The 17,755-nt window shown below is 36.4% G+C and overlaps 1 protein-coding gene across 6 annotated transcripts in view; it reads left to right on the top strand.

Annotated features, from left to right (window-relative positions):
* The window catches only part of RPS6KA5 (ribosomal protein S6 kinase A5), a 181,770-nt gene extending 176,488 nt beyond the window's left edge, over window positions 1-5,282 (top strand). For all 6 annotated transcript variants that reach the window (XM_027120332.1, XM_027120331.1, XM_027120333.1 and 3 more), the window contains 3 exons: window positions 127-286; window positions 1,650-1,813; window positions 3,436-5,282. In XM_027120332.1, the coding sequence (XP_026976133.1) occupies window positions 127-286; window positions 1,650-1,813; window positions 3,436-3,675 (564 nt within the window). In that variant the 3' untranslated portion in view covers window positions 3,676-5,282. The remainder of the gene's footprint in view (window positions 1-126; window positions 287-1,649; window positions 1,814-3,435) is intronic.
* The last annotated feature ends 12,473 nt before the right edge of the window (window positions 5,283-17,755 follow it).

Genomic DNA, 17,755 nt, shown 5'->3' with positions numbered 1-17,755 from the left:
TTTAAACGCAGTAATGCTAAGTGTAATATCTAGGAAATTACGCTAAGTTGGTCATGAAATTACCAGAGTGGCTTTGATGGTGATTTTGGCAGACATTCTGTTTTGCTCCTTTTTTTTTCTTGATAGTATACAATGTTGTCAGGGCAAGTTCCATTCCAATCTCATGACAAAAGCTTGACGTGCACCAGTGCGGTGGAAATCATGAAGAAAATTAAAAAGGGAGATTTCTCCTTTGAAGGAGAAGCCTGGAAGAATGTATCCCAAGAGGCTAAAGATTTGATCCAAGGTAAGAATCTAATGGAAAATTTCATATTTTATATGATGTGTAGTGACTGAAGTGGAATCATACCCATGACATATATTTGTTTGTGAATTACTCAAGGAGTCCCTGTGTGTTCTAAAAGGTTTCAGGCGACTCTATTCAGCCTTATTTTCCTCTCAGAACGCTCTCCCTCAGTAATCTTATCCACATTCACTACGTGCACTAGCACTTGGATCCACCAGCATCTCAGTCTCACACCTTCAGAATGAACCTCTTCCTGTTTACTCTCCTTTCCCCCAAGCATGTGCCTCCTCCTTTCCCCCTTCTTTTACATGGCCACGAAGCCAGATCACCAGGACAGGACCCAGCATCACCCTAGATCCCCGCAACCTCCCTCGCCTTCCGCAGCCAGGCACCCGGTCCTGCGGGCGCAGCATCCCTCCCAGCCACCCCTCCTCCCCATTCACATGGCTGTCACCTTAGTTCTTGTCATCGTCTGTCTCCTAAAATCCACAACATGCTTTCAACTTGTCTCACTTCCTTTCACTTTACGTGTCAGCCATCGGCACAGTGACCTTCCTAATAGCCAAATGCAATCATGCCTCTTTTCTGTTAAAAATCCTTCAGACAGTCCCCGTGAGCTTCAGGTCAAACTCCATAGTGCAGCCTTCACAATTCAAAGCCCTTCACAGCCTGGCCCTGCCTGCCTCTGCTTCCTGTCACCTTCGCTCCACCATCCTCGAACACTTGAATTCCTCAAATGTGCTGAGCGCTCGGATTCTGCTCCCCTTTACACGTGCTATTCCTAATCCCTGAAGAAGGGCACCCTTCTTCATCAAACCCACTACGGCTCATCCCCCAGGACTCGTCTCCTGGGAGCCTTCCAGGATGCCCGCACTCCCTAGGCTGAGTCTTTCCCCTGGGCCTGCCGTGCGTGTGGCTCGTGCTACAGCACTTGTCCTGTAATGTGATGAGACCTGGGTTTTGTCTGTGTGCCTCCCCGCAGCTCTTCTCTGAGTGTCCATCTCCATACCTCCACATTCCCTGTACATGAATGAAGTAAATCTCGGTACTCTTTGTTTTGGGGGAGTTTGCCTGGTCACTAGTGGGAGTCCTTGTTTTAGGTGGTTATCTTCTCCTGATTGGAAAGCCAGCTAGCCTACAGCCTCCAGATATAGGCTACTGTGGGCTTTATTATTAGCATCCGGTATTCACTAGGGGATTTAAATGTACATGAAAATGTACGTAATTATCTTTGTAGGAGGTTGACGCCTTTCAGAAACCATCATGTCTTGTGAACATAATTGAGATCTATGTCTGAGGTTGACTTTAAACTATGTTTGAAATGACAAATCATAAAATAAAAATATCTTATTTATTCCCACAGGACTTCTCACAGTCGATCCAAATAAAAGACTTAAAATGTCTGGCTTGAGATACAATGAATGGCTTCAAGATGGCAGTCAGCTATCCTCAAACCCTCTGATGACTCCAGACATTCTAGGGTCTTCAGGAGCTGCTGTGCACACCTGTGTGAAAGCAACCTTCCATGTAAGGCTCTGGGCTCTGCACTTGTAGGGCGGTTTGGAAAGGGATCAGATAGATGTTCTTACTCTATAATCTATTGCTAAGAGACACCCTCTTAGCAATACAATTTTTAAAATGGGTTCTTTTAATTTTAGATATGCTTTTATAAATCCCTTCATGATATAAACACATTTATAAACAGAACGTGCATGGGGACCAGAGTCACTGCTAACCCACAAAATATTTATTTGACATTTAGAATGAGTTTGCAAGATGAGGCAGTAGTCTGATATTTGAATAGTTGAAATTTTTGACTTGGTAAGGAAAACAATATGCATACTATTAGAACTTTAAAAAAATTTTGTTTTATTGAAGTATAGTTGATTTACAATGTTGTGTTAATTTCTTCTGTACAGCAAAGCTATTCAGTTATACATATATATACACTTTCGTTTTCATATTCTTTTCAATTATGGTTTATCACAGGATATTGAATCTAATTCCCTGTGCTATACAGTAGGACCTTGTTGTTTATCCATTCTATATATAACAGTTTGCATCTGTTAATCCCAAACTCCCCGTACATCCCTCCCCCACCCCTTTTCCCCCTTGGCAACCACAAGTCTATATTAGAACACTTTTTCTCTCAAATAAGCTAAATGACTGTCTGTAAAAGCTATAAATAGGCATTAGGAACTAAGGCACATGTGAAGGTCCATTCATTCAAAAATCATTTTGTGCATAATATGTTCTAGAGACTGTGAGGGATAAGAAGTAAATTAATTGGTATTAAGTAAAGACTGTATACTTGAAAGGCTGAGACTGCGTAGCAATAACTGTAGATTCTGCACATTTGTGCCAAGCAGATGCAAATACATTAAGGATAAGGAGCCAATGAGTTAGAGAGAAATTAAATTACTTCTGAAAGGATTATCTTGAGAAAGGAGACAGGATAGCATTTCCTCTTCAGCTGCAGAAATGGATTAAAATATTAATAAACTGGGATCTGGTGAGGTGTGAAGAGATGAACTGCAAGCATTTGAGGCAGGTGATCCAAATCTTCTCAGTGACATATGATGTAAGGTTGTCACTCAGCAATGCCTAAGCTTGAATCTAAGAAAAGTAAAGACAGGCTGCTGTGAGGAGGAAGCCAGGCTGAGGTTTATAGAGCTAATCTTCTCTGCATATATTGTGTCCAAGATGTACCCAGATTGCATTGACGTGGGAGTGGAGATCAGGGGCTCTGTGTTGGGACTTTGTGGTTGGAATTTTAAATCTCAGACACAGAACTAGTCAAAGTGGTGGAGAGAGGTGAGTTAGATTGCTGACATTCTTCAAGAATTTCCAGTCCGTCGGTGGTTTTTTAATTGAGAGGTAGCCCTGCCCTCTTCAAAAGATTTATTAGGATTGTGACTCCTGGACGCCCTAATAGGTGGATTTAAACAGAGCCCTCAGAAACCCTTTCCCATGAGCTTCTGTACCCTGCCCGGAGTTTTGGATACAGTGGTGTTAAGGACCATGTTCCCAGAACAACTTGAAGCTGTGGTTGCCAAGCTTGCCAAACGCAAGTTCTCTATAAGTCATGACGTCCAGGAAGACTTCAGTCCTTTTACCTTCACGGGGGTTCCCCTTGTTTTCTCCTCTAGGCCTTTAACAAATACAAGAGAGAGGGGTTTTGCCTTCAGAATGTTGATAAGGCCCCTTTGGCGAAGAGAAGGAAAATGAAGAAGACCAGCACCAGTACCGAGACGCGCAGCAGCTCCAGTGAAAGCTCTCACTCTTCTTCCTCCCATTCTCATGGCAAAAGGACACCCACAAAGACATTGCAGCCCAGCAATCCTGCCGACAGCAATAACCCAGAGACCCTCTTCCAGTTCTCAGACTGAGCAGCATAGGAACGGTAGGCGCATAACGGGTGATCCATTGTCCCTTCTGCTCCCTCATCGTGCGCCTGCGGCCAGGTTCTGTGCTTTGAAAAACGTGTCCCATTGGTCTCCTTGGAATCTGCCTCGCAGGGAATTTTTTCAGGAAAACCCAATTGGTTATCCTCATCCGAAAGCACTGGACAGAGAATGTTACTGTGAATAGACCACATGTCATACTGTTTAGTGACCTAGCATGGTGCCAACAGGACTGTTTTTGAAAGAGCAAAGATGTCTGTCAATTTAATTAGGGACTGGTGAGATTTGAGCTGCTGACAAAATAAGTCACAGGTTCTTCAGATGTCTGCCAACAAGAGTTCCTCGTACTGTGATGATACCTTTTGCTTCGCCTTGTGGGCATCGTGGGTTTTTAAGAGACTTGCACCCTTTGAACAGTGATTTATCAGCAAAAAAGGTCTGTTTTGAAAAAGAGTCTGTAATGAATTTTCTGTGTGGCATATACTTATTTCTTCAGAGAGGATTTTAACTTATTGTTTTTATTTTATGGTTACCTATGACGATAACCTGCTATTATTAATCTTTTTCTAAAAAGTAAAAAAAAAAAAGATATAAGAACTTCAGGTCCCACGCTCTATATTGGGGACCCATCTGAGATGCATGCTAAGCTATGTATGTTTTTAATTTTGCACTGCTCTTTCCTGGCAATTTGTTTTAATGGTTATTGCAAAATATTAAGGTACATGTCTCTGTTTTAAGTAATGTTGCACTTTATAAAAGAATATGAATAAAGCAAGCTATTTCATAAAGTGCACTCTTTAAAGCATATGTACTGTATTTTTGCCTTCCCCCCCCCCCCATTATCTACTTTAAATTTGCCCTCACATCCCCCTTCCACTTTGGATGCAACAAGTAGAAGGGGCCTTGTATAACGTAATCATTAGCCCCAGAGGCACTGATGTGAGGAACACCTAAAGGGAAATCTATTAAACACTGTGCTTATTTGTACACTGTGCTGTGCTGCGGTGAGGCTTTTCCTCCTGTAGTCAGATATTATGTACATAATACTTTAGAATTATAACTATGACTTGTTTTGAAATTTTTCTGTTAAATTGAAATCCAGAAAGCATATTTTATAAACTTATGCAGAGCACTTTTATTGCTCAAAAGTTCTGAATTCATGCCGAAAACAAGTGCTGTGTGCTGAAGACATTTCACTGAATGATTGCTGCATTTTAAAATATGATTAATTCATCCCCTATGCAAAAAAGAAGTGATAGGATTTGTGTGTTGTATTTTGTTTTAAAACCATCACACGAAATGTCAGGACTGAGAAAAGCGATTTTTTGCGATGTTTACAGGAATCATGCTTAAAAAGGCCCAACATGTTTATTTTGTAGTTTTTGTTAATGATAACCTCTTGAGCATTAGTTTGGAATTAGGCATGATATTTATTTATTCCTTTCTTGAGATAATAGCAGCATTAATTTCAACCAGTTATGAATACTAAAAATATTGCACTCTATGTAATAGTATATTTATTACTGAACCAATGTATATATTAATAGCACAGGCAACAAAAATGGCAAATATTAAACTATTTTCAAAATGTATTATCCTGTTCACATTTTTGTCCACAATGATTATCGGAAATAACTTTTTATACTTTTCAGTGGCCCAAATGGCTACCTAATTCTCACTGAGTCAATGAAAATTTTGTACTCCTAGCTTATGGTCGTTCTTAGTAATGATGGGAAATCTTAGGTGCATTATTACCAAACTCTGTAGCTAATTCACAGAATGTGACCCCATCAGGCACAGGGTTACAATAATCAGAAAATGTCCATTTATATCTATAGTAAGGTTGACTATGTCTAGAAATGTGTTAGTTAGCTCTTCAAGACATTTTTAAAACTGTGCATTCTAGTAGAAGATACTAGTAAAGTATAAACCAAAGGGACTTTGTTGCTAAGGGGAAATGATCCAGAAGAATGGTTGGTATACCCTAATGATTGAGGGTGTAATTGATGCATTGTGAATATTGGAAATCAGTGGGTTTCACTTTCATTTATTTTCATTGCCTCTTCTTCTGGAGGACTTGACAGAAAATGAAATGGTAAAACGGCAGGCAGAGTGAAAGGAAGGAAAGAGAAGCTAATTTATCAACTGGTGAGCCTCCTTGAATGATTTCTAGAATGGGCTTTTGAGAAGAGCTCAGAAAACACTCAGAGGAGTGCCCACTTAGAGGATATCTTCATCCTCACTCTACTTATAAGTACCAGAAAGATGCTGAGTTTGCAGCAGTTATGGTACATGCAGGCTGTTAGTGTCAGTGAATTGCACTTTAAAATTCACAAAGCTTTCGTTTAGTCACATCAAAAATGAACTAAAAAATAATCCATATGAAAATGTTAAATGAAAGGACTCTTTTCTGGTATTAGGAGAAAAATAGAAGTAGATTTAAGAGCAACAAATACACTAAATTCTCTTTGTAACAGTTTTGGAGATAGAGCCAAATCATCCCTTCCCTTCTTCCTTTATTGATTATAGTGGATGTAATTTTCATATCATCATAAATCCTGACTCATATATTTTGTAACTATATATAGCTAATCGGGAGGCAAGAATAAGAAAAGGAAAGTAATAGAGGAAAGACATTTTAAAAGACCAGTTTCTTCTAATTACTGTGTCAGATCCTATGGTTGAATGAATTAAATTAGCTGTTTTGAAATTCATTAATTCTTCCAAACCTTTATAAAACAGAAAACCACTGAACCACTGGAACAGAAAATCAAGTCTTCTGAGTTAATTTCAATATTCTGGTCCGTCTTGGAATTACGGATTCAGTTACCCTTGGAAAACTGCCTTTTATTTATTTATTTTTATTAATTTATTTATTTTTTATTTATTTATTTTTTATTTATTTTATTTACTTTTTTATATTACTGCTGATTTCTTAAATAACTATGCTGATATGCTGATAAATAACTGATATGCTGATAAATAACTATTACTGATAAATAAATAACAAATGGCTTTATATAAGATAAGTTATTTTAAAGAAACCTACTAGGATAGCTGTGACTATTTTTTTCAATAAGGGAATTCCTTTTGTATCTCAATTTTTGGAGTATGTTCTCAAATACTTTATAAAAGTATACAATTTAAAGTCTACTTATTCACCTTGCCCACATTTCAAGCACCTGTTATTGTCATATTTATTAAGAACAGGGTACCTCAAAATGGTGGAAATTTCTAAGTTATTGGCCCTATATGTGTGTTAGACCACATTATTACTTAGGGTGTTCTCCCAATGATCAATAACATGATCTGGGTGATTGTATGATCGCATTTCTGATATTTTTAAGATCTAAGTAAATAAGTTAAATACTGATACGCTACTTACACCATAGCAATATAATTATAGATGAATTATTGAAATATAATGAAATATCTTTCAATTGTATGACTTTTGGACCCTCAAATGTCTTACACCATAACACCCCAATTTCTGGCCTTTAATTAATTTATTTACCCCACACAAGAGTTCCCCTTTATTTGATACCTTTATCTGGCACTAAAATGAATGTAGCAGGCTCTAATAAAATTCAGAATTTAAATTCAAGTTATTATAAAACTCAAGGAATGGAAAAGTAATCATAAGATAACAGATGCATCAAATAAATAGTTTAAGTATAAACCATCCAAAGAAAATAGCTGCTACAGCTGCATAAAGGTTTTATTTGCTGTCTTGTTAAGTAACTCCAAATTGTGGTATTCCTTAGAATGTTTCCCTTAAGGGTAATTACTTAAATGTTGTTTATATGGGGCAAAAGTATATTTTCAAGGAGGCAACACTTTTCATCTTAAAAACATTTGGTTAGTCTCATTTCAGTCCTCATCTTCAGCATTTCTTACCTTTGAGATTTCAAGATATTTCTTCTGAGCCCTTTTCTTTGTATGCCCAGCTCCCTGTTATGTAATTAGGTAATTGATGCTTCCCTTCCCTAAGGCAGTTGTCCACTTTTTAGTTCATGAATTTGTGAACTAAGCAGGTGCCAGTATTTTATATTTACCTACTAAAAAGGAGTAAGACGTTAAAGTGGCTCCCAAATATATCTGTCTTGGCTTCTTCATATTAGTGCAAAATAGGTACTGCTCATTGCCAGCCATCTCTTTTCCATTATTCCTTTGAGCACATGGTAAAAAGCTTGATATTTTGTATTTAGAAGGAGACTTGAATTAACAGACAGGATTCTTGGTAGTTATTCTTCAGGCTTAATTTTCCTGGTGTATTTCTGCTGGAATAGGTGGAAGGACATTTTGTAATATTTTTCTACTTAGAATACTGCTTAGGTTGTCCTAAGGAGTTGAATACTTCAGATCGGTCAAGTAGTATTCAATATAGCAATGTTTCTCCAGAGCACAGGAAACTGGGATAATACTTAACATGATGTGGTTTCCATTTAATCTTCTCCACTGCATAACATTTTTAATTTGTACAGTTATGTAAAATTTGTCTCTTTGCTAAAAAAAAAAAAAAATCCATTTTAATTCTTGTTCCTTCCCATAGGGAGCAGTTTTGATCTTTTAATTTATGTTTTGAAGTCCTCCTATGTTGAAAAAGAAGAATAAAACAGAAAGAACAACCCCCCAAAATGTCATGACTTAGAAAAGGAAATTTAAGTTGTATGAGCAGAATACTACAGGTTTATTTCCTGGCATTTCTGCTTGTAGATAGATTGGAAAATCACTGTTTCTCTTGTCTTATTTGTTCTAAAATTCAGTAAGGTTGAGGAACTTGACATTCTTAACTGCAGTTTTATTTTTAACTTTGTGAGAGGCTGGTCGAATAAATGTGCACTGTTGTGTTGGAATGGATGTGCGATGATAATCCTCATAAAAGACCTGTTGCCGTAGTAGACATTTGATTCTTCATAACAGTTTATTTTAGGTTACTGTAATGCTCTCCTATTTGCTCAAGTCATAAATACTGGTAAAAGGAGAGATTAAATGTACAATAATTCTCTTTCTTTTGATGGATAAGAAGGGGAATGTAAAGGTGCTACATCACATATAAATTTAATACTTCAGTACTAAAATTTTGAAAACTACCCCTAAAACTTTACTGCATGAATTTTTACAAAGAAGAGGAAACCACATATACACATACTTGGAAGAATTTTGAAAAGACTGGCATTTTAATTTACAGCTTGTACACTTCTGTCTAAAATGGTAATGTATCCTTGGGTGTGGAACCGAAAACTTGTTGAAAATCATCTAAGCTGCAGTAATCTATGTAACTATGTAAATTCTTCCACGGCTTTGCATAAAGATAAGACTTTGTCTTCCTAGAAAGTAAATGGAAGATAAAAAGATGAAAAACATAGTTTTTCCTCTGTTCTATGTGGACAGTTAAGAGTAAAAGTACTGTCATGCCACAACTCAAAGGAAAGCCATTCCTATCCACTGCCGTCTGTGTTGTCTTCATTCACTGCAGCACTTGTACTTTTCTTGTTTTTTTGTTTTCCAGTTGTATGACCACACACATTAATGGATCCCTACACTGGTGTTTCACTCACTACTTCTTAATACGTATCGACTAACATTTATAGGTTGTAATTAAGAGCAGAGAAATAAAGACTCGATTGGGACAGAGAAAGATAAATTTGGGGATGAAAGTTATTTAGGAATAAGAAAATATGATGCTATGTGAGAAAGTGAGCAACCTTACCACTCTGAGATACAAACATTTGGTATGAACGTGGAGAGGGCTACTTTACAAAAATGCTATTTCAATGGCCTATAGATAAATAGCTTTTAATTTGTCTATTGTGTGGATAAATGAACTTATTCAACGTTATACACAAGCTTTGCAATGTAAGGTGGTGATTTTCTTCTAGGAGGCCCATTTGATAACATTTTCCTCTCTGTTCCCCTACCTCCTCCCAAACTTTTCCTACTGCCTTCCACCCAGACCCCTGACATTCTATGGCCAAAGAGACCAGTCAAAATGGAGGACTAACACTACATAAGTAGTGATCATGGTTTTAACATTTTTAATGCAGTATGACATATAAAGTGTAGAGATCTTAAGTGACAGCTCAATGAATTTTTACGTATATATGCACCCATATAACCATCACCTAGATCAAGATGAGGCTCCCAGTCCATACTCAGACGTAGCCACTGTTCTGACTTATGTCACCATAGAATAGTTTTGCCTGTTCTTGACCTTCCTGTAAATGGAATTATACAGTCTGTAGTCTTCGTGTCTGGTTTTATTTGATCATCATAATGTCTGTGAAATTCACGTATGTTGTTGCATGTAGCAATAACAATAGTTTGCTCTTTTTTATTACTCTGTAGTATTCCATCAAATAAGTATAGTATAATTGATCCATTCTACCGTTGGTGGACATGTGGGTTGCATATAATTTTTGGCTTTTATGTCTATAGATGCCATGAACATTCCTGTACATATCTTTTAGTGCACACATGCGCTCATTTCTCTTGGGTTTATACATAAGAATAAAACTACTAAATCATAGGATGGATGTATATTTAGCTGTAGAAGATATTGCCAAATAGTTTTCAATAGTGGTTGTACTAATTTAAACTCCCACCAAGTGTATGAGAGTTCCAGTTGCTCTATGTCCTCAGCAGTACTTGGTACCATCAGCCTTATTAGTTTTAGCCATTCTGGCAAGTGTGTATTTCTTTGTGTTTTTATCCATTATGCTAAGTGTGTATTTTGTTGTGGTTTTAATATGCATCTCTCTGATAAGTAATGATATGTGGAATACCTTTTTATATCTTTATTAGCCATTTGGAAATTTTCACTTGTTAAGTGCCTGTTCAAGTCACTTGTTCATATTTATTGGGTTATCTGTTTTTTTCCTATTGATTTGCTGGGGTTCTTTATATTTTAATGATATGAGTTTTCGGTCTGATGTATTATTATAAACATCTTCTCTTTGGTTTGCTTTTCCACTTTCCAAATGGTGACCTTTGATGACCAGAAAGCACTAATTTTTATGAAGTCCAATATACCCATCTTTTCTTTTATTGTTAATGATTTTTGGGTCCGGTTTAATAAATCTTTGCCCCAGTATTATCAAGATATTCTTAAATTCTTCTAAAAGCCTTGTTTTACCATTCACATTAGGCATACAATCTATCTAGCACTGATATTTGTATATGGTGTGAGACAGCAGCCAAAGTTCATTTATTTCTGTAAGAGGATCCACTTGACCCAGCTCCATGTATTGAAAAGCTTAGTGCATTGCAGTTGGAACTTTTACAAAGTCTTCATACCTGATAATGAAAGACTACTAACTTTGATCGTCTTCCAGATAGTCTTGGCTCTTCTTGACCCTTTGCATTTTCATACACATTTTAGAAACAGCGTGTCAGTTTCCTTGGGGGTGGGTGCAGATATCCATTAGGGTTTAACTGGTATTGCATTGAAAATATAGATCAATTTCAGGAGAACTTATATCTCCTCAATTTTGGGTTTTGCAATCCATAGATGTGGTATATCCCTCTACTTACTTAGTCCTCTTGAATTTGTTTCAGCAATGTTTTAAGATTTACATGTAGTGGTTAAATCTATTTCTGGATTTTTGATGTTTGTATTTTATTAGCTAATTCTTTTTTGTTAGTAGATGGAAATATAATTGATTTTTTATATTGCCTTTGCATCTAGCAACCTTACTAAATTCACTTCAATTATTATAATTCTGTAGATTCTTTTGTCTCTTCATTTATATATACAACCATATCTTCTGTAAATAATGATAGTTTCATTTCTCCCTTCCCAGTTTTTCTTTTCTTACCTTATTGCGTTTACTAGAACTTCTAGCAAAATGTTGAATAGAAGTGGTAACAATGGACCTCTTTGACTTGTTCCTGAGCTCAGAATAAGAATTCAGTATTTCACCATTCAATATGATGTTTGATATAAATTTTAAAATAGATACCATTTACCCAAAATTTTTTACTCCCAGCTTTCTGAGAGTTTTTATTAAATAGTATTTCTATTAAGATGACCATGTGACTTTTCTCCTTTATCCTCTTATAGTGATAAATTACATTAATTGATTTTCAAATGTTGCATTCCTGGTCATGGTGTATTATTTGGTCATGGTGTATTATTCATTTCATATATCATTGGATTCAGTGTGCTAATATTTTGCCTAAGATTTTTGAGTTGTCTTTTATTTGGGGTATCTAGTCCTTTTACAGTTAATGTGATTTCTGATTCCTGGTTTTAGATCTACCATCTCAGTTTGTTTTTTATTTGTCCCATTTCCTCTTTGTTCCTCTATTTCTCTTGTTCTGTTTTCTTTTTTAAATAAACCAAGTACTCTCTGTTACCCCTTTTTTCTCTAGTATTTTAGTTTGTTGGAGATTTTTAAAAAATTCATTTAGCAGTCGCCTTAGACTTTTACTTCTATCTGGGATTATTTTCCTTCTGCCTGGAGAACTCTCTTTAGGATTTATTTTAGTGCCAAGTCTGCTATCAATGAATTATCTTAGTTTTTGTTTTTTGAAACTTTCTTTTGCCTTTATTTCCTTTTGTACCACATATATTGAGATAAAATTCACGTAACATACTATTCACCCTTTAAAAGGGTACAGCTCAATGTTGCCTTTATTTTTGAAGGATATTTTTGTAGAATCTATTGATGTTCTTCCTCAATACTGAAAATTCTTAACCAATCATTCTTCAAATAATTATTTCCAATCCATTCTGTTTCCTCTTTTCTAGGAATCTTCCAAACCTTTACACCATGTTCCATATATATCTTACAGTCTTTTCTGTGTTTTCCATCTTTGTTTCTCCCTCTGCTTCAATCTGTGTAATATTCACTGACCTGCCTTCCAATTCCGTTATCCTGGATCTAATGAATATTAATTTTAATTTCACATATTGTATTTTGGGATCTAAAATATGCATTGACTCTCTTATGGACTCTAGGTCTCTGCTGGAATTCTTAATCTTTTCCTCTATATTCCTGAACTTCTTAAAGTAATTTTAAACTTCTTGTCTGATAAATCCAGTGTCTGAATTACTACCTATTGGTTGTTTCTATTGTCCATGTATGTTTCCTCTTGTTTTTCAGTCATTTGGGTCTGTTTTTTAGGATGCCTTGTAAGTTTACCTGAATACCGTACGTTGCATATATAAAAATTGTGGAGGCCCTGAATGATATCTTCCTCCTAAAATGGTTCTGTTTTCTTCCAGCAAGTAGGTAGAGTACAGGCAGATCACCATAAGCCCACTGAGGGTTGATTTTAGATTTTGTCAGGGCTGGTTTCAGTTTTTCCCTTATTCCTGGCACATGGACTCTCTGGGTTCTCAGTTGAAAAGCTGGGGTGTTTATTGGGGCCACTTCACCTTGGTGGCCTTGAACTCCAGCCTCTCTCTCCTCAGCACCAAGTTTTGCTCACCTCCTTAGCCTCCCAGTTGCTGCTGTTTGCTGGGTTTCTGAAGGTCTCACCTTGTGCACATGGTTTAGGATTGGCAAACACTTCAAGAGGAAGCATTTCAGGCTCACTTTCCTAAGCTTTTTCCTAAGCTTTTGTCCCTCATGTCCTAGCTACTTTGGTAGCCCAAACTCCAACCTTTGTTTCTTTTTTTTAAAATTATTTTTATTTGTTTATTTTTGGCTGCATTGGGTCTTTGTTGCTGCGTGCAGGCTTTCTCTAGTTGTGGCGAGCAGGGGCTACTCTTCGTTGCGGTGCGTGGGCTTCTCATTGTGGTGGCTTCTCTTGTTGTGGAGCACAGGCTCTAGGCATGCAGGCTTCAATGGTTGTGGCACATGGGCTTAGTACTTGTGGCTTGCGGGCTCTAGAGCACAGGCTCAGTAGTTGTGGCGCACTGGCTTAGTTGCTCCGCGGCATGTGGAATCTTCCCAGACCAGGGCTCGAGTCTGTGTTCCCTGCATTGGCAGGCGGATTCTTAACCACTGCGCCACTAGGGAAGCCCCAACCTTTGTTTCTTCAACCAACTGGGATTGCTGCTTTATGCTAGGCTTTATTTCCTTGTGTAAATTTTCAGTGCCTCCAGAGAAGGCAGAATGAATGTGGAGCTCACCCCAGTGTGCTTTCCTTCTTTCAGGGACTACAGCTCCTTAGGTTCTGCCTACATTGGTTTGCTCCCTGATGTCCATAAGCAGACGTTATGTATTTTATATAGCTTTCATTGTTGTTTTCACTGGGAGAGTTAGTTCCAATCACAAGCTACTCTACTATGGCCAAAGCAGAAATCTGGTAGTCGTCATTTTTAATCATCATTGTTATTTCCCCACAGTACCTTCTGGCAGTGAGAACTTGGTTGTTACAGGTTCACATGGGAGGTTGTCACAGGTTCACATTTATAAATTTGTTCCTTCATGCACTAAACATTTCTTGAGCTCCTGCTTCAAGCCAGGTACTATTCTAGACACAGGTAAGATAACAGTAAGTTAGATAAGATCTCTGCCTCTTGTTTTAAAGAAAGGCCACTAAATGGTTTCTGTCTGTGCTTGTACTAATTAAAGACTTTTCTTATGTGTGGGTGGGAGAAAGACTGAGACTAAGACTTTTGGGATGACAACACCTTCCTATTTTATACAAATATTTTTAGCCTTTTATAAAGTTCTGCAGAGATTAATAACCCAGTTCACAGTTCACACACAATACACCAATATGTTTTCCACCTTTGGAAAGCTAAGACATTATGCTTAATTCCCTATCTATGAGTTTCTACATCATACAAACAAGATAAACATATGAAAACTCACTTTGAAGCACAATTATATGACAATTTGAGTTGAAGCTCCAGGAAGTAACTTATGGAGAACAAATTTAACTCTGAGATTAAATCTCTCCATGAGTGTCAACAAGAGTCTGATAAAGAATCAGCCTACTGTGGCTTCTCACTTTAACTTCAGTTTTCACATGCTACAGAGCACTTATTAAATGCTTTGAGATACTAAAAAATGGCTTGGTGTTCTCAGTCTTCCAGAACAGCTTAAATGTCACTGAGAAAAATATAACCTGGGTACATGTCACTGTTAAGATATTATGGTCAAATCAAAAATTTTACTCCTCTGTTCTTTGGTATTCTTTCCCACTTCAGAAACTCCATCCAATGGATTATTTTCTATTCCAAAGACATATTCCAGAGATGATAATTTGTATTTCCCATTACAGTCCATTTTCATGTGATCAAAAGGCAGTCAAAGAACTAGAACATCATCATACGTAGGAGGTCTGTAGAAACGAAAGTGCACTCAGAGGACAGATCAAGAATCTTCAGCACCTGCGGTTTAGTGTACTTGGAATTACGGCCCTTTTGGAGTGGTCTAAGAACAGGCAGTTAAAAGTGGAAGAAGCCAGGCACAAAAGGCCACATATTGTATAATTCCATTTACATGAAATGTTCAAAATAGGCATATCCATACAAATAGAAAGCAGATTAGTGGTTTCCAGGGGATGGTGGGAGGGGGAAATGGGGAAGTGACTACTTAATGTGTATGGGTGATGAGGTTTGGGGATGATGAAATGTACTGGAATTAGATAGTGGTAATGGTTGCACACCATTGTAAATATACTAAAAACCACTGAATTGTACACTTAAAATGGTGAATTTTATGTTATGTGAATGTTGTCCTAAATTTTTAAAATTATTTTGGCCACACCATGCAGCATGTGGGATCTTAGTTCCCTGACCAGGGATTGAACTCGTGTCACCTGCAGTGGAAGCAAGGAGTCTTAACCACTGGACTGCCAGGGAAGTCCCAAAGTTACCTTAATTTTTAAAAAAAATCACACATATAAAAGAACTACCAACTAGAGAGCAAATAGCAGAAATTGAGTTCTTGGGGATAAAGTGAATGTTTTTCTTGCAGATAACATCAAAGACCCAGCCTAACAGAGAGAGAGCACCTCCTTTGAACCATATTTTTTCCAGCGTAGGTTAATGTTTGGATAGCTATTAAATGTGCTCTTTGTTTTAATGGTGATTACATCCAGCTTCTCATTACTGTACTTTTATCTCTGCTCTGAGGGTTAATCCCTCGCTTTTGGCCTTGTTGTCATAATGGGACCACAAGCGTCTTGTTTCACGTATGTTTTTCTTTGGTGAATGCTTCTCTCAAATCTCTCTAATCCTGCCTATGTTAACTTTCTCTCAGAAGCAGATTCATTTGTGCAGAGAAGTATTTTATTTACTCATGAAGTCATTTGGAGCAGTTATCTTTTTCTCAAACATCGTACCATTGAAATACCAGAAAATTGTGCTACTCATGACTTTGCCATTTCACTAAAAGTACAGTTGACCCTTGAACAACACTGATTTGAACTGCTCGGGTCCACTTATACATGGATTTTTTTCAATAGTAAATGCTACAGTACTACACGATTCCCAGTTGCTTAAATCAGCAGATACGGAGGACCCTCATATAAGGAGGGCCAGCCACAAGTTATATACAGATTTTTGACCACATGGAGGGTCGTCACCCCAACCCCCATGTTGTTCAAAGGGTCTACTGTGATCAGAGGTTATATTGTCTCCCTTAATTCCACTGTATACATTTAAAATAATTTTATCCTCAATAATTTATTTATACTCAGCGAATGCAAAGGTTTTATCAACATGAGAGTGAAGTTATAAACCTTTTTTATTCACCGATTGAGACATCACATGAAACTTTTCTTTTGTCCTAGCAAAGATGAACTATTTTGAAGAAAATTAATTAGACTTTAAAAGTGTCAAAATGCTTTTATAGAAAATGCAAATAAAGTTGTTTCAAATCACAAGTTGTTTTACATAAAATCTTTATGGGAAGAATATATATTTCAGCACAATAAAATCAGTACTTTTTATAAATTTTGAATGGTAAATGTTTTGAAGGTATTTTTTAATAGTAACTTTTAAAATTTCTTTTCTTAAAATATTTAGAATAAATCACACATAAAATGTATGAAGTAGTATAAGTATTTTGTTGTAGCATTAGTCTCATTGTATATATGTTTTAAAACAAGAATGGGCTGGCAAGATAAAGATTAGTTTGTAATAAGTACACTATTATTTTACTGAGTGATTCTATCTTTTAGATATTTGAGTAAAGTCTACTGACAAAATAATCCTTTTTTTAATTTCAGTGTCCTCGCTTTTGAGCCTAGTGTTGGCTTTCTAATGTCAGAATAAATCCTACTAACTGAAAAATTCAGAAAAGTTTTTCTAATGATAAATACATTCAGTGAAAAACTCGAGTCTTTAAAAATTCTAATTAGAGTTTAAATTGATTCATTTGAGCCATATGTATGCTATGAAAGCTAAAAAGATAACTATTTGTAACTATTGTCCTTAATGTATAATCTTCATTATTTAGACTTTTTATTTTTAAGTTAGTTTCTACAGTGGTTTCATGTTAAGTTTTTCAAACATTAGCAGATTATGGTGGTTATAGAAAAGGGTTTTGTTTTAAATCTGGTAGCATATTTAGGAATCATTAAATTATAAATTACAATTTCAAACCTTCATACTTGCATTATAATTACTTAAAATCAGTCTGCATTAATAGCGTAAATAGATACCTTAGTTTGGAGGAAAAAACACTATTCTATTTTCTAGTTAACAATTCACTTAATTGTTACTAGTTACTTAATAGTTCAGTGAAATGTACCTCTGTGTGTGTGTGTCTGTGTATACACACACACACACATATATTTGGGGCTTGTAACACCTAATTAATAAGATCCATTCCTTAAATTCACTATCTACCCTGCTGTGATCCCCACCTATACTGAAGTACTCTCTGGTATGAATGATCAGTCAACTATAGGGTATGAGATATCTGTATTTGTTTCTTTCTAAATGAAATATATGGATACAAACAGTTCAAACTAGTAATACCAGATTGGTTTCCTAAGAACTAATAAAGCTATAAGAGGTGGTAACATTCCAGAGTTCCATGATTATTTTAAGGTAGCTTTAAAGATGGTTAGATTTTGATTTCATACAAAGACTTCAGAGTCCTAAACTTGGTTATTTAGAACATCCAGAGATAGTAGGTATTTGTTTTTTGAAGAT

This window comes from Aethalodelphis obliquidens, unplaced genomic scaffold (assembly GCF_003676395.1).
Source record: "Aethalodelphis obliquidens isolate GAN/ISIS:26980383/991018 unplaced genomic scaffold, ASM367639v1 scaffold21, whole genome shotgun sequence".
NCBI classification, from domain to species: Eukaryota; Metazoa; Chordata; class Mammalia; order Artiodactyla; family Delphinidae; genus Aethalodelphis; species Aethalodelphis obliquidens.
The sequence above is the reverse complement of the archived record's forward strand: the minus strand, read 5'-3'. Positions and strand labels throughout refer to the sequence as shown.